This window comes from Scomber scombrus, chromosome 9 (assembly GCF_963691925.1).
Source record: "Scomber scombrus chromosome 9, fScoSco1.1, whole genome shotgun sequence".
Taxonomy (NCBI): Eukaryota; Metazoa; Chordata; class Actinopteri; order Scombriformes; family Scombridae; genus Scomber; species Scomber scombrus.
The window spans coordinates 24066978-24092330 of record NC_084978.1 but is presented as its reverse complement, the minus strand read 5'-3'; the positions used below and the strand labels follow the sequence as shown (position 1 = coordinate 24092330).

The 25353-nt window shown below is 41.0% G+C and overlaps 3 protein-coding genes across 4 annotated transcripts; 2 read left to right on the top strand and 1 right to left on the bottom strand.

Annotated features, from left to right (window-relative positions):
• Window positions 1-4361: 4361 nt before the first annotated feature.
• Window positions 4362-7724, bottom strand: hmgn6 (high mobility group nucleosome binding domain 6). The gene is made up of 6 exons (XM_062425386.1): window positions 7587-7724; window positions 6600-6632; window positions 6379-6408; window positions 5615-5662; window positions 5389-5508; window positions 4362-5265 (listed from the first exon to the last, which is right to left on the bottom strand). Exons 1-6 carry the CDS (start codon window positions 7599-7601, stop codon window positions 5218-5220), a joined length of 294 nt encoding a protein of 97 aa, XP_062281370.1. The 5' UTR covers window positions 7602-7724; the 3' UTR covers window positions 4362-5217.
• On the top strand, window positions 6909-19968 carry sh3bgrl (SH3 domain binding glutamate-rich protein like). Of its 2 annotated transcripts, none has more exons than XM_062425384.1 (4): window positions 6909-7171; window positions 16096-16281; window positions 18591-18671; window positions 19036-19968. In XM_062425384.1, exons 1-4 carry the CDS (start codon window positions 7091-7093, stop codon window positions 19069-19071), a joined length of 384 nt encoding a protein of 127 aa, XP_062281368.1. In that variant the 5' UTR covers window positions 6909-7090; the 3' UTR covers window positions 19072-19968. The 2 variants fall into 2 exon arrangements, with proteins under 2 accessions (XP_062281368.1, XP_062281369.1); XM_062425385.1 differs by lacking the exon at window positions 6909-7171 and adding an exon at window positions 8752-8971.
• Window positions 19969-21243: 1275 nt separating this feature from the next.
• On the top strand, window positions 21244-22413 carry si:dkey-237j10.2 (uncharacterized protein LOC568721 homolog). The gene is made up of 2 exons (XM_062426035.1): window positions 21244-21462; window positions 21678-22413. The coding sequence occupies exons 1-2, from the start codon at window positions 21300-21302 to the stop codon at window positions 22370-22372; spliced, it is 858 nt and encodes a 285-aa protein (XP_062282019.1). The 5' UTR covers window positions 21244-21299; the 3' UTR covers window positions 22373-22413.
• Window positions 22414-25353: the final 2940 nt, after the last annotated feature.

Below are 25353 nucleotides of genomic sequence, written 5' to 3'. Positions count from 1 at the left end.
AGTTGGCTGGTGTAGATTTTACTTCACAAAGAAGCCTATGTACCACTGACTAATGTGTCATATACAGGTGGCCAAATGAACATGGTCACATTTTGTTTAATTGTTTGAAAGATATTGACTTGGTTTGACTAACTTGGATGGCAGAAGCCTCATATTAGCTTTGAATAAATGTTTATATATATATATATATGTTCACATATTAGGAAAAATGTGGATATTTCCCACCATCACTTACATTGAAAGTGCATTATGAAGGAATGTCCAGTATGAACAGGAGGAATGATTACAGCAAGAAAAACCTTTGTTGATGTTAATTTGGGTACCTGTGTTGTTTCAGAACAGACTCGAATAATTGTGAACCTGTCTATTAATATTCAGGGGCGCTCCTCCAATTTTGCATATAAATCTCAGTTCATTCACCATGCAAAGTATGACTAAACCTGTGGGAAAAAATGTCTCCTTTGCCTCTGCCTTCTTTTCTATTTATGTCCCAAAAAAACTCACTGATGATGTCAATGTGATGTCATCAGGGTCGAAAATTGTAATTGGAAAGTCTGCTTCACAGTGTTTACCAAGAAGATAGGGTTTAATCTTAGAAGTTCCCCAGTTGCATTATGGGAAATGTAGGATCTAGTGTTTTTGAAGGTTCACCGTTACTAAAAGTCATGTTTGACTATTCTTTTTTTTAACACCTCTTTCCTCAAACTTTATGGTGCAACACTAAATTGCTTGAATGCCCCTTTAATCATAGCACAAAGCAGCACGAAGTATGAAAAACATGCACGTCTTCTGACTCTTTAGCCTTATGAATGATCCTGCATTTGTTTGCTTTGTTGTGAAAACTTGCCATTTTCTGCCTTCCGACTATGGCACAAAATAGGTTTGTATTATTCTATTACACGATGGACAAAAATGAAAGCCTGACATCATCAGACAGGTCAGAGATGAAACACAGATCTGCACGTCTGAGTGTGTGTATGTCTGAGTTTGCTGGGTGGGGGGGCTGTTTGTATGTGCTGATGTTTACGCCTGTGATCCATGGCACTGCTGCTGTTTGCAGTGAAGCATGTATTAGCATGGGATTGGAAGAGGGGGGGGTATTTCAGTGTGTGTGTGTGTGTGTGTGTGTGTGTGTGTGTGTGTGTGTGTGTGTGTGTGTGTGTGTGTGTGTGTGTGTGTGTGTTTGTGTCTACACTGATTGACGTCACAGACGCCCACTGATTTCCATCTTGTCTGCGTGCACGGAGAGAATAGATCCCCATCTGCATCCCGCTCTTCTCCCCCTGCACACTTCCATCTCCCTCTTTGCTTTCTCCCATCACCCCACCCCTCCTACCCCTCCTCTTCCTCACCTCCCGGTACTTTCTCTTCCTCTCCTTCTCACCCTGCCTCTTCCCATTCACTCGCTCTTGTACATCCCACCCACATGTAGAGTGCAGCCAGCCTCACAAATAAACAAGTCAGTCGAACACAAACAGTTTAAGACGGCCAGACAGCAACATCCTCTCAGAGCAGCATATTAGAGAACCTTGCCACTAAACATCTGTTCATTTCAAGCATCACTGAGGTCGAATCTGGAGGGAGGACATTTGACTCATGCTTTTTCCACACTTAATGGGAATATGTATTGTTCTATTGCTACTGTGTGTGTGTGTGTGCGTGTGTGTGTGTGCGTGTGTGTGTGTGTGTGTGTGTGTGTGTGTGTGTGTGTGTGTGTGTGTGTGTGTGTGTGCAAGTGTGCAAATGTGTGACGTTCTTTCCACAACAAATACTCATCCACATTCACACACCGGTATCCCTGGTGATGACAGGACATCGTTTAAATCATTTCCTCGCAAAAGGTCATCTTCATCTTTTACGCAGAGCCCCCCTACCCCCCACCCCCATCCCCCTACCCTCCTTCTCTCCCTACTACACACTCACACACTCATTCCTTCCTCCTCGTCCTGCGTGCAAGACCTTGACCAGCTGACCAGAATCATGCAGACTGTGGGCATGAATGAATGAGCGTGGGGAGGAGACAGGGGCCTGGAAATGCGAGGATTGACAGAACAGGAAATGCACATGTTTAAAAAGGGAAAGGGAGCTATTTTAGTCAACATATCATAACCCATCAAAGAGAAAAAGAGAGGATAGAATGAGAGTGCACTTGGGTAGGGATGGGAGTAAGGAGGGAGGGAGGGGGGGTGGTTGTGCAAGACTGGGGCCACAGCTCCCTTGTGATTACTCAGACTAGACAGTGAAAAGTGATGAGCAGCAGACGAGCAGGCAGACTGGCAGATGGTCAGGCAGACAGTTAAGCAGGCAGACAAACATGCAGTTGCAGGCAGACCCACACAGATAAAACAATACTGGAGTAAATGAGCTCTTTGATGTCAGAGTGCCTTAGGAGATAGGGCTGCGTGTGTGTGTGCATCTCAGTATCAAAGCCGTTAACGAGTCAGAGGCCTAATCACAGGAGACAGGATGAATGGGATGATCGATGAAGGTGTAGGAGCCGAGGAATATCACAAGGACAGCACACATGAAAGACAGTGGCGCAGAAAAAAAAGAGACCACAGTAGCTGAGATCTGAAACTTTCCCCGTCCAATCACTATTGTATTTCCTTTTAGTATCCCTCACATCACTGCAACCTCATCAACAGCTGGCACAGAAGGATGCTGAACGCAGCTCACACAGCTCAGGCTTGAGAATTTGCTCTCAGCTGAATCGTTTGATTAAAAAGAAAAGTAAATGAATCAAACAGATGATGCTGACAGAGGTTTAAAAGAAAGTATGAAGGGAGGTGGGAGTGGGAGATTTTAGCCTGGAGGGATTCACTTTGGAGCTCAGTCTTTATAGTGCTGTTTCATGACTCATATGCTATTATTCAGTCATTAAACATGCCTTGGGAAAAATAATAACACTTTTAATATACTAGTTAATAAAATGTAAGGTTAATCAAAGCTCCACTGGATGCCATGAGCAAATCGTCTCACTGGCAATAAAAATAGGACGAGGCTGCCATCTAGTGGCGAAACGCTGCAATAACGTTCTCCACATGACAAAATATCGACAAAATGGAGCCCGGTGCTCGGCCATGACAATGCAGGTCAGAGGGGCTGAAACTGGCGCACAAAATTGCGGGAGAAAAGTCAAAAACCAACACGGCGTCGTTTAAAACGCGAGCATTGATTTATGTTTAAATCCACATTTGCAGCTTCTGCAGGCGTCAAGAAAAAAGAGAGAGAGGCCTGCTGCAGTCTGTTGCAGCTGATCAAATCCTTTAAAAAAAAAGCTATTTATGGATGGCATTGCAAATGTGCAGCATGTGATTAAATTTTTTTAATTTGCACGTTTTAATGCACATTAAAAAAGTATGATTTGGGTTTGTAACAATACAGGAAATATGCATGAAGGGTACATTCTTACACACAGTGTCAGTGCTGGAGGCATATACACACAAAGTCTTTCATAGTGCGCTCAAAAGACTTAATGCATTTTCTCATGCATGCTCCTAACATGAAGTGATGCATGCAGCTTTGTATGTTGAGCTCAGCTTATATGATCTTGCTAAATAAACTGGTGGTATGCGGTTTGAGATAGGAGGTGAATGTGGGTCATACTCACGCCTGAGTTCATGTTAAATCTGTGTGTGTTTGAAGTCTAAAGGGGAGCACTGTCTGCTCCTTCACTGGGTGTACATGTGGACCTCTATAGGATGTTATAACCTTCTCTCGTGTGATAGCTACAAGCATAAAAGGTATAAAAAGTCTTCACTAGAGGCCTTTATGGAGTTGTCAGTGTAGTGTCCCTTCATTTCTGGAGTGGTGTCCCAGCTGTGGCTGACTTTGAGCTGACCTGACCTCCCAACAGATCTGTGGAATAGCTCATGCTGGTTCGAAGCACGGCAGACTTAACTGTCCAGATCTTAAATCTAATCTAAATCTAGTCAACAAATACCAAATACCAATTAAGTTAAGAGGACTGCTGAACTTCCACTGTGTAACTTGATGAGGCAAACAATGAGGATGTATTGCCTCGGTCAAGACATAATCTGCATCCTTTAGCGGCAGTCTCAAAGGTCTGCAGTGTAAATACATTACTGGCATGTTTCAATTAGTGAGAGGTCACAGCAACAGTCTGAAATCCTATTCTATGTCCCACGTCTATTAAAATGAATGGGAGCATGTGCTTTAAATGTCTGATTACACATCTCCTTGTACAGATAAACACTGAAATGCTCTTACATGTTGTAAATAATGAAAACTGCATTAAGGGCTAGGTTTAGCACAGGCCTTTGCTTACAAAGTGACTGCTGGAATTTTATGTGGAAGATCCAACTTCTATCACTGTTAAAGAAACAAACTCGAGACACAGATTCGAGGAAAATTCCCAGGACTTCTTTTTATTAAGAGAATTTCAGAACATAAGAGAGGGACCAGACACCTGCATTTGTCAGAGAAGGTTTCCAAATTCAATTGTTTTAAAAAAACCAGAGTGTTTAGAAAAGCTGACACGACAGCGTGGATGGAGCAGGAGCTGTGTTTTTTTTTTGTTTTTTTTCTCTTCTTTACACGCAGGGTCGTCTAGGAGACGGGTCGGAGGCATCACTGTTCCCGGAATGTTTCACATGTTCGTCTTCCTCTTTCTTATGGACAACACGCTTCACACGCATATTTTTTTTTAAAACACGATTTCAATGAAAAAAAAAAAAAGACCGTGAGACAGAAGCAAAGGGAACTCACTGCACATTTAGAGGTCTAAAATAATCACCCACATTAACATGGCTGAACCGTTAATAAAACATGGATAAAAGGCTGAACTGTAGGAGAGGAAGGTCTAATCTGTGGAGGAGGGATAAGAGGGAAGATTGGGGAGGAGAAAAACACAGGAATACACAACTCACAACATAGCCAATCCGGCAGGGACACACTTTCTACACCAAACAAGCCTTTAACAATCATGAAATGCCATTTAAAAAAGATTTTAGTGTGTTCATCTTGCTTGCAGACACTTGATATGACCACTGCAAATCTGCAAGGCGCTCCATAATCAGCTTTGCTTTTTGTGCTAAAAATCTGTACGGATACTTATAAAATCATTGATAAAAATATTCCTCTGTTAACAATACGCCTTGGAGGGAAACCATGTGAGAGACTTGGGGGGGCTGGCTGGCTGGCTGGGGGGGTTCGGGGGGAGGGATTGTAGAGGAGGAGGAAGCTTGGGCAGTGGTGCTACTCGGACTTGGCCTCCTCCTTGGCCTCCTCAGGGGCTGCCTCCACCTGTAGGACAAAAGCGAGGAGAGAAAGTCAAAACTTTGAACTATCTTGAAGATGATACTGCTTGTTTCAAGACTACAATAACCAACTTTTCCTGTGATTAAGAACTTTTTAAAGTCCGCTCACCTCGTTGGTCTTGGCGTCTCCGTTCTCAGAGTGGTTTTCCTCGTTTGCCTCTGCCTCGGCATTCTCCTTTGCCTTCTTGGTCTTCTTGTCCTCCTTCTTATCGTTCACAGCCTTTTCTTTCTGTAAACGGGCAACAGAACGAGCTGTTAGACGGATGAATATTTAAACGCTACCTGTGTCTTATCCCGCTTTGTCACTCGCTCATGGGCTGGCCAATGTCTCCTACCTTTGCTGCCTTCTTGACCTTTGGTTCCGGCTTGGGTGGGGCCGGTTTCTGTGAACAGAGAGGGAGAGATTAACAAACAGTTTAACTTTAAGACAACAGTACTTTCTATGCTAATTTATAAAATGTTCTCATGTTTCTGAGCACTCTGGGAGAACTTTGCCTACTGTAACACAATTCTTTAAATGAGTGGCAAAGAACAAAAAGCCTGAAGTGTGTTTTCTTAAAGGAAACCTTTAATAAACACCCGTATATCATTTTTATGGCTCTCATTAAAGGTTTATTAAGGACATTAGACCATATTAAAATATTAAACAGTAATCATTCTGACAACCGCCATTATGCCATTAAAGGCAGTTAGTCAGTACTGCAAGTAGATACTTGTGCAGATGTTTTTAATGTCCAGTCCTGCCGCTTTTGCTTTCTGAAACGTTTCTAAATCTAGTTTTACTTGTGGAATAAGCAATTATATCAATTCTCATGTATTTGTGTCAACTTTCCCGCAACCTAATACACTACATGAATGTTGTAGACCAAGTTTCAAGCTTAATAATGTAATAAATTACATGTTTTGCAGTTTAGTGTTGCTAGAAATCTAATATGAGTGTTTATTAAGAGTGAAACCAAGTTTAATGTGTGCTTTTGATTATCCGAGTGGTTTTGTATAGTTAGTTTTCGGTTAACTACTTTTAAGCATTTACTACTTTTTACATGTTCATTAACCATATCTGATCATGTTAAATAAGTTTGTTTGTGTGTCTTCTTACCGCTGATAACCGAGCTGATCTCCTCTGGGGCTGAAACAGAACAAAGATTGTTATCACCGAGGGGGGTTTATTCACATTGGGATTGTATTCAGGAAACACACATCTGAATTGAATATAAAAAGCACTTTCTTCATGATTAAGCCCTCACATACCCCTGATAGTGATTACATTTTAATTCTAATCACATGTATATGTTGTTGCTTAACTTTCCCAACTCTTACCTCCTCCTTGTCTCCTCCTTCTGTTCCCTGTGACTGAAAAACACAAAAATAACAGGTTAGGATGGAAAAAAGAAAAAATAGCATTATTAAGAGTTTAACCGGTGTTTATAAGAACAAGAAACAGCTGCTAAATGCTTCAGGCACTTATTACACTTAATCACAAACCTGTTGAAAAAACTTTTCAGTTTCATACGAAAACACTATTTTTTTTCAAATACAGGTAGTTTTAATGGATTGCAGCCCAGAAATAAATAGCTAATGCTTAATTTCAGGAATGGGCTGTGAGAGCTAAGCCATGTGGGCCCCTGGGGACATATTTTGAGAGCCCAGACCCTGCTTTTCCCTTTCACTCCCCCATCTCTTTCTCTCATTCAATGCATGGAGCTCAGATTTGAAAGCTGGCGCGGGAGTCTCTGAGAAGGGGGAGGGACCTGCGGGGCTCACGGGCGCCACCGAGCGGCAGAGCCACGCCATCGCAGCCATTTGGGACTATGAACAAAGAGAGAAAATATATAATTTTACCGAAACGAGACGGCGAATGTTTGTTTTTGTGGCCAAAATGCAAAGAAAAGGCACTGATGTATTTTCTGGTGGCACTTTGAGGCGGTTTGGTGGCCGAATGGCGATAAGTGAAGCGTTTGTTCTCGGTAGGTCGGAGACGAAGGTGGACAAGAGCTGCAAAGCATGGCTGCTGCTTGTGCTTTAACTGCATGGAGACCGAAAGAGACTTCTGACTCTCCAAAGGACAGCGGCTCTGGCACGAAAACGCGTTTTAATGGACGAGTCCGAGCCGGAAAATATTCATTCTAACACACAAAAAATGTACATTATATCTAGAAAATAGGCAAAAATTACCAGCGATATATGACATCTATACGCTGCGTTATAATTGAGTAATGTCTCAGAGGGATGTCTTCACAATCGTTTGCATTGCATTAATAGCTGATTTCCCCCTCAAACTATTTTTATTATTTTGAGAATACGTACCTTTCTCTTGGGCATGTTGATCTCTTGGAGGTTTTCTTACAAATACAACTAAAAACTGTTTTTCTCAGTGGGATCAGTGCATGTGAAGACGAGTGTCTCCCTTATGCTCGGCAGTGTAGTAAACACACTGAACAGAGAGGCGAGTGGTTGAATGGGGGGAGGGGTGCGGCTAAACGCATGATTGATAGGCTCTCGGCCAATCAGGTGACGCCATTCGGGGCTGCAGAACACTTGGAATTTTAGAAGCCGGTGATGTTCTGGGGTCTGTGCGAATGGCTTCTTGCAGGGTGAGATGGGGAGGAAGGCTTGCAAGAAGGAAAGGATAGAATTCGAGAGAGACATATTGCCTTGCACACGAGTGTGTTCAGTTACTGTGTATGTGTGTGTGTGAGAGAGAGAGGCCGCACGGTTAACCTGTACGCCCCGTTATACAGGCCCCGGCGGCAGGCAACATGCCTCTGTGTAAAGCCATGCATCCTCGCTGGCTGTTCTAAAAGAGCAGCACTCACATCTGCAGCGCCCGGCAGGGAGACATTTCACCGTAAATTCACTTCGTGTTTGAGTCCAATATGGCGCCCACTCCTCTACCGACACATTTTTTTTTGTTTGTCAGTCGGCTTTCCCTAAATTCGTTTCAGTAAAAAAAAACCTTACGCGTCGTCTGCCCCAGACGCCTGCAGGGGGCCTACAAAGCCCGTCTAATAATGAATGTGGCTGCTCAAGACGGCGCTTCCACTGGCTGTGCTGTTACACAAAAAGCTCACACAAAGTGTTCCCAAAATAAATAAATAAATAAAAATCACAGCAGAATTGATCTATTTGTATTCTCCGCTACAACACAAACACACCTGCGTTTAATGAATCACCTGCAAAGTGCGCATATTCGCAAAAGTTACACACAAAAAAAGAACAATAGCGTGGGCAGGCAGACAATGGGGTCGATGCTGAAACACTCAGACAATATAACCCTGCTCTCTTTGCCATTATGATAGGCCTATTGCCTCTGTGTGTGCGTGTACGTGCCACCGTGTGCGCGCTCTGCACACACACACAGAGGGAGAGGGAGGGAGAGAGCGAGAGAGAGAGAGAGAGACTCTTAGGGGCGGGGAGGCAGAGTAGAGGCGGAGGAGGAATGCAAAGCTCCATCCAGTGCTGAGAACAGAAGCATTTGCGCAGATTGTCGGCGCTGCCTACAACAGACAGACAGCGTCTCAGCCTGGGAACTTTTGTTGTTGTTTCTGTGCCACTGCCGAGCAATCCGCCTGCAAAGTGTCTGCAAGGAGCAGAGTAAACGAAAACAACCACCGCCTTTTACCGGACTTCAGCGTCAGGGATTTAACATGGTGATCAAAGTGTACATAGCATCGTCCTCCGGATCCACTTCGGTAAGGGATTAAAAGAATGGCTTTTCTGTGTGTGAGGTTTCAGCTGTTGTTATTATAGTGCATCTGCAGCATCCAGAGCTCTGCTGCAGCTTGTTAGGCAGCAGAAAGAGAGCTGAACTTTTAATGAACTCACTAACTGATGTCCACCGGGCTGTCATCCTCTCAGTCTGGAGTGGTCTGACTCATCACTAAACATGCTGCTCTGCCCTCTTCAGGACTTCGGGCACAGATGGAGTCTGTCTATCTCCCCTCTATGCCTTTCTTCCTGTAACTTTATCACTGAGTAAGAGACAGGGAGGAAATGAGTGGCTGGTAACAGAGCAGCCGCACTTCTTTCTAAGCTGTGGTTTGTCACATTATTTCCTGAAATGACGCTTTTTTTGAAACCAGGCTGAAAAACAAGAAAGTTATGCAGCAAAAAAAAAAAAAGAATCAATGAATATACTTAAAATTCCCTGCTTAGGGAGTTTGTGTGTTTTATAAGGGGAGCAGCTGTGATCTGTTGACTTGCTCTGTAAAGTAGTTTTTTAGTGTTTCTCCCACTATCCTGCAGCCTCCTTCAGTTTAGAGGAATGACGGTGATGCAATTCTCCGGGGCCCCCTTTTTAGTCATGCAGCTGCAGCCCAAGAACACTAAGGCTATGCTCAGTTTAAAACTAGCTGGAGGTCTGGATCAGTAATTCTGGTGCTTTTTTTCTTACTATAGAAGTGCATTGAATATTGAATTCTGGCTCTAACTTGTTATTCTTGAAATCAAATACATCTGAATTGCAGCTGCTGCAAGATTCTTAACACAATATATGATGCAAAGTATCACCAGCCTCCACTCAGTGTCAAATTTGAAAGACTTCAGATGGAAATGCAACATGAATAGTATCCACTACTGTACTGAAATATCCATATTTACTCATAATCACTGCACAAATTGTCAATTCATGTCACGTAAGTTTTACATCACCTTAAGGATGATTCACCCTAAATTTGGCAGCTTGTTCTAGCAGCTCAAACACAGAGGAAGTGATCGAGCACAGAGGCTCTTTTCAGCCGGACTGCACTCAGTAACTTTATTGCCCTTACAGTAAATGACATTTGCAACGGCTAAGCAGCGGCAGTCTTACCGGACAGGACCATCCCTGTAATGTCAGAGTGGTTGGAGTTGAGAGCCAGTGATGCCATCACCGTGCTGGAGCCTGTCTGCTGGGAAAATGCATTACTGCTTATTGATTGATTTGTCTCTAGTATAGTCTGTTAGAATTGCATAGACTAAGCGGATGAGCTTACGTGCTCTTATATGTTGCACAGACACACTTCTACTCACATTATCATCATCTCCATTCTGCATCTGTTTTTAGAGCAGTAGCGCCACTGGCTGCTGTTTTATCTTGATTTGCTCTGGTGTGGTGGTTTCTTTGGATTGATTTAGATATTACGTCACAAAGTTAATGGGACTTACTGCACGCCTGAATTATGCACTGTTTATTTTAAAATGTCTCTGCGTGCTTTTCTTAATAGTGTACATTTGTAGTCCGATGAGTGAGAAGCAGCTGAATGACAAATTACGACCGAAACCATCTGCTCTCACCAGGCTTGCAGTTAGATTGCATCAGTGGCTACGAAACAATGTGATTTCACTCCACTATGCAGCAACGTCTGCGGCCGCTAATCGCTCCAGTCTAGCTGAGTATGTGAACAGAGCAACAGTCAGTATTTCAAAAGCAACATTTAAAGCCTTCGCTCCGCCGAGGGAATGATTGCAGGTCAGTGGGAGAGTCTGTGTAAAGTCAGCCAGAGGGATGTATCACACTCACTTCAGTCAGCATTATTCAGACAGCTGCACTTTCTAGAGACATTAAGTTGTGTTGTGTGCGTCTCGTACGGATTGTATGTCAGAGCACATTTATAGCTTTGAGTTATTTCATGCAGAATTTGATCCACATAACAGCAAGTTATCAGAAGTGGTTTTATGTAGTTTTATTTATTAATTTGATATAAGGCAACCACAGCTGATTCAATAAATATGTAAACTAATGCATATAGGCCAGTTAGAGTGATGCACTGTTTAGTAATGAAACATAAAGAGAAACTGAGGTACCTCTTTCTCCATGCCTTCTACTGTTGACATGATAGCATGAATAGAGCTGCAAGGATTATTTGAATAATTTATCAGTCTATTAGGCATCTACTTTAATCATTTTAGTCATTTTTCAAACCAAAAATGGAAATAATTCTCTGGTTCCAGTCTCTCAAATGTGAAGAATTGCTACTTTTATGTGTCTTATATGACAACAAACGGAATATCTTTGGGTTTCAGACTGTACAGGACATTTTAATACTTTTTCTTGGGCTGAGGGAAATTATAATGCACATTTAACGATTTATTGAATAAACAATGAATCAAGAAAATAATGGACAAATTCATCCATAATGGAAATAATAGCAGCCCTAAATTACTGGAACAGTTATTGCAATCCAGTACTAAAGTGCTGCTATAAATACTACTTTTTAGTTGTAGTTTGATGTAAAAAAAAAAAAAAAAAAAAAAAAAAAAAAAAAAACACCTCATGATTTAATGCTGGTTAGCACAGCAACACAAAATGCAGCGTCACAAATCATTATAGAGGTGAATCAACACTTTTCTGGTACAAAGAATAACATTATAAACTTCACAAAAGGAGTAATTATCTCAACCATCAGCTATGTCTCTTTATGAAGTGTCCCTGAGCAAAGCACTGATTGGCAGCTTAGTTCTCCCCTGACCCCTGACCTGTGCTGGTCCCTTGTGGAGGGTGGCATCCCTGCAAACTGACATCATCATATTTCAACTTCTTTAAGAAGTAGAGTGAAAAGATGGTGTTTTGACGCACTGTGAATTCTGGAGATAAACTTCTAGAGTTACTGGCATTGCCTTTGCCTTTGTAAAGATTAGGTTGTACTACTGTGTGTAACCATATCTTAATATAAGCTTCAGCTGTAGCCTAAAGAAAGCCATTCAGTAACTTTAAAAGAAAATCACACTCGTATGATATTCCTACATACTGTATCTTTTGTTTCACCTGGTTTTTGGGTTACAGGCCAGAAACTAATTTGAATAGCAAATAGGGACTTTCTTTTAAATACACACATGTAAATGTAGTACATACACGCCTGTGGCAGTGGGTGCAGACTGTGGATGTCAGTAGACACAGCCACAAACAACGCCCGGCACTACAGCACACATTTACTGCCTTATTTCCCTTTATGGACTGTAACACTATTATGCAAGTTCCTTATTGCCACAATAAGTAACTAACTAACTAACCGACTAAGAGCAGGGTATAACTTTTTTTGGTGTGATTGTGTACAGATAGTGTAAGTGTATTTGTCCAAGTGCAAGTGTTATGGTTTCTATGTCTATTTCTAGAGTGTAGCATCAGGGTTCATAGGTTAGGCTTGAATTTGTGTAGTAGGTCAGGTTGGGCCTTTTGCTGTTTTTTCACCTTTTGGCAGCAGTTAGAGAGCCCAGCCAGAGCAGCAGTGTGAGGCTCTTTGTACCAATGCTGTAATGCTGACTGAGCTCAGGATTGGGCGGAGGCTACTGTTGTTGCTAAAATTCCAGTAAGTCTGTTTGCAGTACCAATCAGACTTGATCTAATCAAGACAAAACCTTTATCCCTTATAAACACACATGGCTGTGGTCTGATTAATGTTTCCTTTAGTCCACAGAGTGGATTTTCCTGTTTTGAAACAGGAGAAAAAAGGGCATTCAGTTTTTTAAATATTACTGAAACATTTTCAGTTTACATGTGTTTTGAGTGAATTGAATGTGAATTAACTCCCAGCCTCAGCTGACATCACTGATTGAATCAGTGTCCAGCATATTGATCCAAGCCTGTGTTGTGCATACAGTCCATCCAATCAATGCCTGCCATTGTCTGGCAGCTTTTAATGCCTGACCTTTTTAAGGGATTGGTCAGGTCTGGATGAGTTCTCACTGCAATGCCTCTACAACACTCAAATGATGATAATGTGGAGGCCAAAGAGCATTTGGTGCAGATTCCTTCTCCACATGGGCAACAATAACAATAACATAGTGCAACCTCTTCAACCTGAGAGGCTTTGGATATGTTGTTTAATTCTTATCAACAAATACTTTGGAAGCTTGAACTGCTGGTCAAAATGTAGTTTTACAATGTCAGTCAGTGTATGAATCAGAAGCCTTCTGGAGTGCAGATAACCGCCCATATTGTTGCATCAATAACTAAATGCACCCGTAATCATTCCAGACTTACTAACTTTTGTGGATCATCCAGTGATTGCTGCAGTATCATCACAGTATGAGTGTGCAGTAAATACCAGATCTATGTTACCAAAAAAAACCCAAAAGTTAGTAAATGATTCTCAATGTCTGTTTCAGTTTGTTAAAGCACCAAAATTAGGACAAAACATTTGAAATGAGGTCATTAAGCTTCTCTGTGAGTCACAGTTTACAACATTTTCATGGTCCTAATTCATTACATAAGAACCACACTAGCAGCATTTGGCACAGTGGTACTCTGCTAATGTCAGTATGCTTTCATACTCACAGTGACAATGTTAACATGCTAACTTTGGCTAATTAGCAAGTACTAAACACAAAGTATTACTTTGGCTGATAAGAGTGCCGTTAGTTTTATAGGCGTTTGGTCATAAACCAAAGTGTTGGATACAGTGACCTGATCACCAAACTTCATCATCTAGGAACCATGAATGTCTGCACAAACATTGTACCAATCCATCTAATATATACTGAGATATTTTACAGCATAAGTGAACATTTTGATCTGCTGGTAGACTATAGAGGAAACATATATCAGGATCACCTAAATCAGCAGGCTTCATCCATTATTGGTGTCTGTACAAGATTTCACCCAATCCATCCAATAGTCCTGAACATAAATCACCACAGTGGTGGACTGACTGACACACCAACATTGCCATCTATAAAGCCATGCTGCTAACATGGCAAAAATCAGTTACTATACTACTACTAAGTTACCTCCTGACCCATGTGTGGACAAAACAAATAGAAAATGTGTCTCCTGCATTTGTATTATGTTAAGCCCAGTGTCCTTTGCATACCCAGACAAATACTTAGGTATTGAGAGATCATGGAAATTAAAACTTCTACTGCCTGTAGACTGGCTTCAGGCCACACTCTGACTCAGCTCTCTCTTGTCTCTAATATTTTGTGGCATTCCAGGGAGACAGATAAGGAGTGAAAATACAAGGCAACAAGAGAAGAGTAGTTGTTTATTACCACACCCAAAGCCACGGACAGTCAGTTTCCTTCCACATAAAAATCACCAGGAGTTCCACTCAAGACACCATGAGCAATGAAAAGGGCTAAACGGGCAGAGCTGGGAGCCCCTCACTGTGCAATTAGAGTTGGGGGCAGATGGCATGAGGCCAGTTTCCCGGACAAATTAATTTTGCTTGGCAACAGTACAATGCAGGCTTGTTGAGGGAAGAGGGAATAGCCAGAGTGCAACAAATGAAAGGAGAAAAGTATATTTAACTTGTCAATGTAACAACTTTAGCTATAGTTGGTTACTTTGTCGCTTTTGATAAAGAGATCAGCTTCATATCTACAATGCAAATGTGAGTCACATACTTTGGGGGGGGGGGGGGGGGGGGGGGGGGGGGGGGGGGGGGTGAGAGTGAAGGGGAGGATTCTTCCCTCAGAGAGAGGATTGTCTGTGTTTAGAGAGACAGAGCGAGTTAAAGTGAGTTTGAGCTCATGGCGTTCCGCTCGGTTGCTCCGTCCCACGCTGGCTTCCAGAGCAGGTGGAGAGAGCTGGTCTCAGGACTTTGTCCTCCAGAGTGCAACTGCCATTAAATGATTCAACTGTACAACTGCTAATCTGCCAGCATTGTCAGCTCCCTCATTTGCATGCCTCAGTGTTGTTCCAGCAGATGGCTGTTAAATAATCCACCTGTTTCGTCTTCATGTCATAAAGCTGGGAGGGGCCCTCACATGGAGGTCTCTCCACTGATAGGAAGACAGTCTATTGATTATCATCAGTGGACGTTTGTAGTGTTTCCTGTCGTCATGAAGTTGGCTTAGTTTGGCTGTAGGTGTGTGTATATGTGTGCAGCTGAGGCTGGATGTGTGTCTCCTTGCAGCAGGCCTTATTTGGCTCGTGTTTGACCAGTTACCTCCTCTCGAGTCCCAGAGGAGCTTTTGTTTCCGTCTGGCCTTGTAGGGCCATCCTCCCTCTTACACACACCCACTGAGACCCCATTGGGCCATAATTTCATACACTAAATTCCACACATACATCCATATAGAAATAGGAACAAGCAGGAACAACAAAGAGAGTCAAACACATACTTCTTACCCATTGTGTTGCTTCTTTATTATGTTTTTGTATGTGATTGTATTTGGGATATACTTGGTGACCTAATAATTCAGGACCACACCTGAAACACTTTGAAAGGGGTTATTGTGTGCCATCAAAAATAGATATTCATGTAGATTTTTTGTTGTAGAGCCGCTTACTTTCAGAAATGACAAATTATTATTATGACAAATTATACTTATTGTTTTGCATCATTCAGGATGTAATATTTTAGGAGTGACACAAATGAGACAAGTGAGAGAAGAGGTGAAAATAATGACGTCTGTATGAAAATCGCATACTGAGAAATAGACAGCAAGCCTCAACACAGTCTTTCCTTGTGTGAAAAACCATCACTATATTGTAGAAAAAAAGAGAACATTTTGTGTATTGCATGCTTTTGAAATGCCTCCATGAAAAACACTAAAGTGACATTTCCTTTCAAATTGAAAGTGTGTGATGGGCAATTTTCCAATCTTGGCATTTTCCATGCAGATAAAACACAATCTGTACTTGCCTGAGTTCACGCTCTTCAGTACTTCTATCACTTCATTCACTTGCCAGCAAACAAGTGGTAACTCAGTAACAGAACAGCCAGCAATTTCTGTCGTGCAGTTCCTCAAAGCAGAGAATAAGAAGTGTCCTTATTTTTGCAGCAGACTGATAAGAGTATGGTGAACCCCGGACCTTATGTTTCCTCATACGGCTAAAGTTGACAAGTCTGACAACTTACACCCTATCACCTTTTCTCATCTCCCCCAAACGCAGATTAAAAAGCAGCAGCAGGATGTGATGGGCTTCCTAGCGGCCAATAAGATCGAGTTTGAGGAGTGTGACATTGCGGCCAACGAGGCCAACAGGAAGTGGATGAGAGAGAATGTCCCAGAGGAGTCCAGGCCGGCCACGGGGAACCCTCTCCCCCCACAGATATTCAATGAAATCAAATATTGCGGGGTGAGGCACTCACTCACACACTGACACACACACTCACAGTCTTACCTCTGACACTTTTGGATGTATTTACATAGATTTACATTCATTTCCTGGAGAGTACTCTTAATCATAAGTAATCATAATCATTACTGCTTGCCAACAACTAACCCTTACCCTTACCTTAACCACTGACCCAAAATCAATTTTTACCAATTGGGAACATGCCTTATGTCCCCAGTTGTACAAGTTGTCCCCAATCAACCAGTGTTAAGTCTGGTTTGTGTCCCTGAAAATACCCTTAGTCATACCCACACACACACACACACAAACACACACACACACACAGGAAATGATTGTCATGTAATTGCTGCTCTGATAGCTCAGACACTGAGCTGGGTCAGTATGAAGCACACATTGTGGGTTTTCAATGATGATTCTGATGTTTTTAGGCTGCATAATGCATGTTTTATATTGTAATGTAAAAGGTATAGTTCATTGTGACAAACCTACAGATAATTATCCCCATCAGCACCTTTCAATCTATTGTTTTGGTTTTATGATCACAATTTTACTATTTTAGGTTCGGTCTCACTGCATTCAGCAACCGTGTTTCCAACTGTAGCAGGCAGCCGTTTTTAAATGAAAAAACTACCTGCCCAACAGCACCAAACAGCAGACAGACAATGTTAGCAGCTAGCTTGTGAGCATCTAGCAGCTAAAGAGCCAGATATTTTTTTACCCCAGAAGTTGGTGGAGATCCAAATAAAGCTGATAGAAGAGCAAATATTGGACTTATATTCATCTAGTGACCAAAAGTACAATTGCAAATGAAAGTAAATGTTGTGGTGGATGTGTAAATAGGCAGCTGCTAACACATAAGATGATAATATATGTGTAAGCTTGTTTCGCTTCCCCGAAGCCGCAAAGTCAATTATGGCTGCTTTAAATTTTGACTTTTACAACAAAAAGTGTCACATTTAAATAAAATATAACAAAGATAAAACAAATTTAACCAGAATTGTATCCTGGCCGTGTGGAAGAAGTTTCAAAATTCGAATGAATGGATTGACATTGTGGGAAATATGTTTTGTTTTATGAGAGTTGAATAAGAAGAAAACCTAGCTTAATTCGTGAGTTTTAGTGGTGAATTTTTATATATGATTTAACCTTTGGGCAGAGCCAGGCTAGCTGTTTTCCCGTTACCTGTCTTTATGCTAAGCTAAGCTAACCGTCTCCTAGCTTCAGCTTTATAATTGACAGACAGCAATGACATTGGAATCGATCTTGTCATCTAACTGTGGCAGAGAGTGATTAAACACTTTTCCAAAAAAGCTATCATGCCTTAAAATCATCATGAATGGAAATCAAATTTAGTTCATGAAGGTAGAAAAAATAATTAGAAATGTTACCAGCCATTACTTTTGATAGCAACTGAAATACATTTTGGGGCACTGGGTTAGGATGGGAGAATTTTAATTTATGACCTCAGTATTTCTAATAATCTGACTGAGGTCCTGCTCAGCAACCCTTTACAATGTACCCTGACTGTCTGTTCAGGTTTCACAGATGCTAGTTCACTGCCTTAACAAAGACACAGGACCTTAAAGGGATAATCCAGCTGAAATACATTTTGCTGCTGGCCCTGTCCACAGCAGTCAGTGCTTCCGTGCCGGTGCTACTGGCTGTTTTTCCAAACTGGAAATGTGCTGACTCAAATCTACTGCAGGTTACACTGAGGATGGATAACTACCTCATATGACCCCACCTCAAAAAAATCCAAACTATCTCTTTAAGTCTGAGTGCACCAAGGCACCATGCAGTGCAGCTAATGGATAGCTGCAAGTAAAGTTGTACATGCAGGATGGGCTGTATTGAATGTCACAGACAAAGAGAACAGCATTTCCCAGGATACTTGCAGCTGTAGGGCCTTCTTGAGGAATCTGTTTATGTGTGTGTGTGCTCGTGCTGGTATGTGGGTGTGGGAGCGAAGAAGGAAAATACATGCAGGAATGAGAAGGAGTGATGGACACTGCACTGACACTTCCACAGTAAATGGGTGACTGTAAGCTTGTTTACTCTGGGTTGCATTCTCACAGACAATACCCTCCTATCAGATTGACTACCGAGGCCTGTCCTTGGACAAATAATGCATCCTCCACAATGACTTTTTTTCAAAAAGACTTCTCATTTGCTCTCATTTGCTGCTCAGATTGTCGCCCTCAGGCACCGATCCAAAGTCTGTTTCCTATTATCATTCCTCAGGTTGGAGTTCAGATTTAGGTGAGCTTTTTCTGTCATCGATCTGACACCTCTTATTCTGTCTTTCCCAGAACTATGAGGCCTTCTTCGATGCCAGAGAGGACAACGCTGTGTATGCATTTCTAGGGCTGACTGCTCCCCCAGGCTCGAAGGTAAATTAGCCCAACATAAACACATAGCTTGTCCTCTCTTTTGATATTCCTACAGCCTCACCATATTTCTTCTAACACTCTTCTTATGTGCTGTTAATATATATGTATCCTCTGAAAACCGACATATTACATAATACATCTGTTCATGATATCGTAACACCCAAGCAGGCCTCCTATCCTCTTCCTCTCACTCCTGCACACTGGTGCCTCCTCTCTGCCGCAACAGGAAGTGCAGGGAGGTGTGCCAGTTACCATAGAAACAAAGGGGGTTTCCTCTTTGCTGTGGCAGGGATATATAAACCAATATCCTCCATTTTAATATAACACACTCTCTGCCTCTTTTCTCCCCCCTGTTTCTCTCCAGGAGGCCGAGGCTCTAGCAAAGAAAGCACAGCAGTAGCTTTACACCCAGTTTTACCTGAGACCTCAGGCCTAGACCCAGACCCAGACCTGGACCCAGACTGACCTGAAGCAACATTTCACTCAACTTGTAAATCTGTGGGATTTTTTTTCTTTTCTAAACTCAGTATGTTTTTTTTATTAATCTATGTTCAGTTGTGCCTTGTCAGCTGTAGCGAAAGGAGGTACAAAAGCAGAGCATTATGGGTATCTTAAGAACAGCTCTGCTTCCTCCCATTAACCTCAGCCTGCTAAGCCTATTGGCCTAATGTCATGTCAATCAACCATTAGCATGAACGTAAACAGAATGACATTCTGTGTAGCTTCGACACATCATCAGACTCAACAAAACGTACACACTTTGAAAATTGTAACAGACCCATCATTTGGCCCTCATTACCCCATCTAATGTTAACATTACATCATAAAGAAGTTGCTGCCATTTATTTAACTCATCAGGTTTAATCGGTACATAGTAATATCAGTCTTTGTTGAATCCTGAAAACATTGATGCAAATATTGTGCTCCTGTCAGTCACGTCATCGCCAAAACTGCAGCACTTTCTGTAGGAGTTACATATTACAATCCAATTCTTTATGTTTTTATTTACTATTATATTGTCTTAATGCTGTTTTAATAGCAAACTTTTTTCTACGAGATGATATATGTTTAAAAATGACAAAATTTACAAGTCTGCAAACCTTAACTGATGTGAAATAGTTTTTTTTTATTTGCTGTTTTTTTCCCATCTTTTTGTTTTGTTTAGTTATTTAGGGGAGCTGGACAGCTGTTCCATTTTGCTATAAGCATCCCGTTTCACACTGTGTCGGTAATCCCTGTCTTACATAAGTTGATATCTTCCCTAAAATAAAATAAAAATATAACTGCAAACCTGACTCATTGCTCCTTACCATTGGTGTTTGTTGTGAAAAGTCTTAAGAACGATACGGTCAAATACATTAGATATCTACTGCTATATCTGCTTCCTTAAACAAACTGTTATTTTTATGTACAATAAAGGATTTAGAGTTTACAGAATATAATTGTCTTTTAATTGAACATAGCTTATAAAAACTGAGCTATTATGTCATCTGTGATTGTGAAAGAGGAAGCAGGACATGTTTTCAAGAAGCAGTCACTCCCACTTTCCACACCTATTGTCCATAAATGTTATTCAACCAGTATACGACCAATAATTCAATACAGTACTTTCAGTATTATTTTTGATATACTTTTATTTCTGTTTTAATGCTACTTAATATTTTTTGTTCCAATGATGTAGTGAAATACTGTACTTTTTAATTTACTACATTTATCTTTTCAGGTTATAGTGAGCAAGTACTTTTCTGATTAAGATTTTTAGTTTAAAGACATATGATAAACTCATAAAATACAACACACTGTTTAATATTTTACCAGTGATTCCCAGTGATTTTGCCTTGTGACCTTAACAAAAAGCATTGTCTGCTTGGGGCTCTTTATCAGCTTGATGTTAGCAGATGTGAGCACTTTCACCAAAGAGAGATTTTCCCTCTAAATTTGTCAGGTGGCTCCATTTGAAGAACTGCTTGAGGACCAAAATAAAAACATATCCAATATTCCCCAGAAAACACAAGATTACTGAAATGTTTGTGTAGCAAAAGTTCTTTCTTCTTTCACTACTCCATTCATCATCTCTCAAACCTCAGATTGATCTTGTGATCCTTTGGAGGGGCCCATCCACTAAGTTGGAAAAAACACACATAAAAATATATAAAAATAGCTGCAGCTCTACCACCTCAAACAGTATGAGTTGATAACTAAGCCCTACATTTTTCTAACAATACTTCTCTACTTCGAATTATGCAGTATTTTGAATGCAGGACTTTTACACGTAGTAGAGTATTTTTATATTGTTGCTTGTCACCTCTTATTTATCATTATATATTATTTTATTTAGTATTTGACTACTTCTCCTGTCAGCTTACCATATTAACCTTTCTCAGCTTGTGTACGAATGCAAATGCACGGTTCTCATTTCATTCTAAACTGTGATTTTCAGTTATAGATTAATAAGGAAGTATGTGGTGGGGGTGGAGGGGCCAGTTCTCAGTTGCAGAAGTGAAACAGGCCAGCACATCTACACAGTTGCACACACAGTCACACTCTGCCATAAGCGCTCTAGACTGACAATAAGAAGCAACGCGGGCTAGAAGTACAGACAAAAGAAGACGAGAGTCATCCTGTGCCATGTTGGCTGAAGGTTTTCTGAGAATCCTGCGTTACAGGGAGGAGAGAAAGTTTGCCTCTGCTTCTAAGCAGCACAAAACACAGGCACACGCTCACCATACAGATCCGTTAAACAGTGCTCTCTCAAACTCTACAGACGTGTGGACAGATTCAGCCGAAGCAGGTAAACAGTCTTATTATTACTGCTTTGCTCAAATGTAGTGTGAAATCTAGCTTTCCAGACTTAAGCTCAACATGGTCTAGTTTCTCTAACTCAAATGCTTTTTTTCTTTTCTCTCTTATATAATCTTACATTGAGCAGGCAATACAGCACAAACGTCAAACTGATCTAAATTAAACTAAAAACATCTTAATAACCAGTTTATGTTTTGTACTCAGGTCCAAAACAGGAAGAGCTAGACTGTACCCATGCCCGTGGATTGAGAGTGCTGCCTCAGGGTGCTACAGGCCTCTCAATCCCTGGCTGTTCACCTGTGCTCGCCCTGGACTCTGACTTTGCACTCTGCTTAGACAGTTGTAGCCTCTTGGATCAGTATCCAGACCTGCAGGTGGCTGACTCAGGCCTCTTCTACCACAACCCACTGAGAGCTGCCATGACCCAGCGTAGGTCGCATACTCTGCCTAATGCCCCTGAGTTTTGTGCAGCCCAACAGGAGATGCAAGGTGAGCCTCTTTTATCAATACCAGACCAAGGTTATCTGGTTATGGGGGCCAGTGTGAATGTCAGCCTGGATCTGCCCGGCTCAGGGTTGGAGCCCATGTCTAACTCGGTGCTGAATGGGCTGCTGGACAAACAGCTGGAGGAGGTGTACCTGCAGCATCTGACTGAAAACTTGGCTAGATGCAGCTCTAACATAGGGAACAGCCTCTTGCACGGTCTGGTGCCGCCACCACAGCCGAGCAGCGAACCACGGGGTCCAGACTCACTAGAGGCCGGTCTGGAGGAAGGGTCTGGAGAGGACAGTGACAGGAAGATTAGCTATCTGAGCACCCAGAACTTACCTCCCTGCTCATCCAACTTCAGCTCCCCTGTGCTGCGAATTTCAGAGGCTGAAAGTACTCATCTGCAGTGAAGCATGAGGGCAAAAACCCAGAAAAAGTATTAAATATGGAAATTGAGAGGTGGAAACAACTGTATTTACTATTATTTTTGTTTGTCTGTATTTACTCAGTGTTTTTGTTTACTTACTGAATGGAATGATGCCTCAACTTTACCTGCTCTCATATGACATCTGCTGTTAGGTTTTAGTACTACATCACCCTGAATTTACCTGTTATTCATTAGAATTCATTTTACTTCAGAAGTGTGTTTGTGAAAAGTATTTAACATATTCATACTGTGTGAATTTATCCTGTATAGTGAAGAAACCTTGTAAAAATGAAACCTACTGTAGATTAATCCTTCCGGTCTAAATAAAGTTAACTAAAAATAATCATGAAATCATTGCTGATCTTATTTTAGATCAAGTGTACCACTAGAATTTTCTATAAGAAAATAAATTTAGTAACTATAGATCATTGTAAACAACGCATACACACAATGAGAAAAAGGAAGTGTGTGTGCTTGTGATTCAGAAAACCAAACTTTAAACAAAGCAAAATAGTTTATTCCACCTTACTTTAAAACAATGTAAAAAATTAAATTAAATTAAAAAAAAGAAAAAAAGGTTTAAATCAAAGAGGATGCATACAAATTTGAACAAAGGGGTGGAGATGGCAAATCTGTTGGAAAATGTAAAAAAAAAAAAGGATGATGGTAAAACCAAATGGATACAGTTTACTGACATGTATGGTAAAGTTTGCTTACTGGTATTTTAAGTTATTGTACAAGAAAATATGCATATATAAGTGGGTGCAAGTGCATTAAAAAGGATGTCATATCATATAATACTAGATTTTAGCAGCAGATGATGAAGCAGTTTTATTTAAATATAAAAAGTTGCCATATTCAATAAAGCTCAGTGAGAATTACACATTTTCTATCTCTAGATCTACAAATAGTGTGATAGTGAGTAAAGTGACATCTCAGTCTGTCGTTAACCTTTTAAACTGGCTCATTTTACTCTTTGACCTTTCTGGTGATAAGGATAGAAGGGTACACTGGAGAGCACACACAGCACAGAGCTGCACTCATTTCATTTACTTTCATGTTAGTGTGTTCAGTTTTCATTCAGAATCTACATCCTGTTTCAATGCATGATGCAGAAAGATATTCAGCAATAAGGACAGATTGTAGGCAACTGCCACAGGCCTTCAGACCTTGAGGGTCCCCAAAACCACCAGGTTTATCTAAAGTCCAGTTTCTCTTTGGTCATTTGATCATTTGAAAAATAGTTTGGGAAGTAGCACCACTGAAGTACACTATAGATTCTACATTATCCCTTACTTTTGTGACCTTGTGTTGTTGAGGGGCCTTGTCAAAATCAGGTTTGACGGGGTAGTATTCCAGCGCAGGAGCACTATATATATCAGAGTAATAGTACGAATATAATCATGCTGTTGACTTGGAGGCAGAGTTGTGCCCTGTGGCCTCCATACAGGTTAATCCAACCATGCTGATTGTGAGCCAAATGGGGCTGCAGACAGGGGAGACAGAAGAGGTGCCAAATCTTTCACCCAAAGAGGAACTGTAAAACTGATGTGCTGCATACTCTGCAAAGGCCAAGAAGATTACAAGGAAGTTACTACTACTACTACTACTACTACTACTGCTACTACTACTACTGTAAATAATAATAATAATAGTAAACTTTGTACTGGTGTAAACTAAATAAATAATGAACAAGAATTATGGAGTCTGTTTTAAAAGATATGGCTTTATATTTTTCTTATGGTCAACATATCTGTGCAGAGTCAAACAAACAATGAGGTCACCCATCTTGCATGTATTGCATGTGAATCCAAAGCCTGATATATCTTATTCCTCCATGCAGTAGACCTTTATTATTGCCCAAAAACAATTCATAACATGTCAGTAAGCCACACCATTGCACTGGGTGACATGTTCCCTATCACCAAACAGCATTTGGTTACTTTGGTTTGTATAGAAATGGCTGCAACACCTATCATGTTTTAACTCTTCAGAATGTATTTCTGTGTCAGGAAGGGACCACCATGCATGTGTGAGGATGCAGGTCTGTTGACACCACTGCAAGCTTATTATGTTATGTGTAATACAAGTTTTGACTTTGTACTAAACTGGAGAAATGTACAATGTCTGGTTCAGAGCTTCAACCCTACAAAGAGCATGAAATGGTGTTAGTTTACTGTAAAGACAACTTTGTCCTTGCACATTCGTGGTGGCCTCTTCCTGATATGGAAATACTTTCCTGAGAGTGAAAGGTTGAAGCTGTTATTAATCTTTCGAGCATTTAGTAAACAAACCAAAGTAACCACACTCTTCAGAGACAAGGAATATGTCACCTAGTGTAACAGTGTGGATCACTGATATGTTTTTAATAGTTTTGGTCAAAAATGGAGGTCTATGGCACTGAGGAATATGATATATCAGATTTTGGATGCACACAGTAAGTAATAGGAGGGTTGAGTTCAATGTTGGTTTGGCTCTGTACATGAGATTTGTTTACAATTAGAATAATATAGAAAGTCCGCAGCCTTACCCTTTAAAGGCACCTGCAGGTCACATTGATGTCCACCTGGACTGACCAATAGCCTGAAGAGTTATGAAGTATCTACCTGCTTATATTTGATTTGTAACATGAGAAGCGTTGATCCTCACAGCTGGACATCTTAAAGCATCACAGAGAAGGTAATGGTGATCCACTAACATGAACTAATACATTCAGCCTTTAGGAAATCTGATCACTGTTTCATGATCATAAAACAACTTTTTTATTCTCATGCTGTTAAATGTAGCTGTAATAACATGATAATGTCCATGTAGTGTAAAAAGTGACGCTACATTACTTTGATAACACTATATCACTATTTGTATTAAAAGGCCAACAATGCCGACCTCACAGGTGTTTTCACTTGTGTTGCCTGATTAAACCTCAGGATTGTGTAAGCAGGTACAGACTATGCTTGACTGACA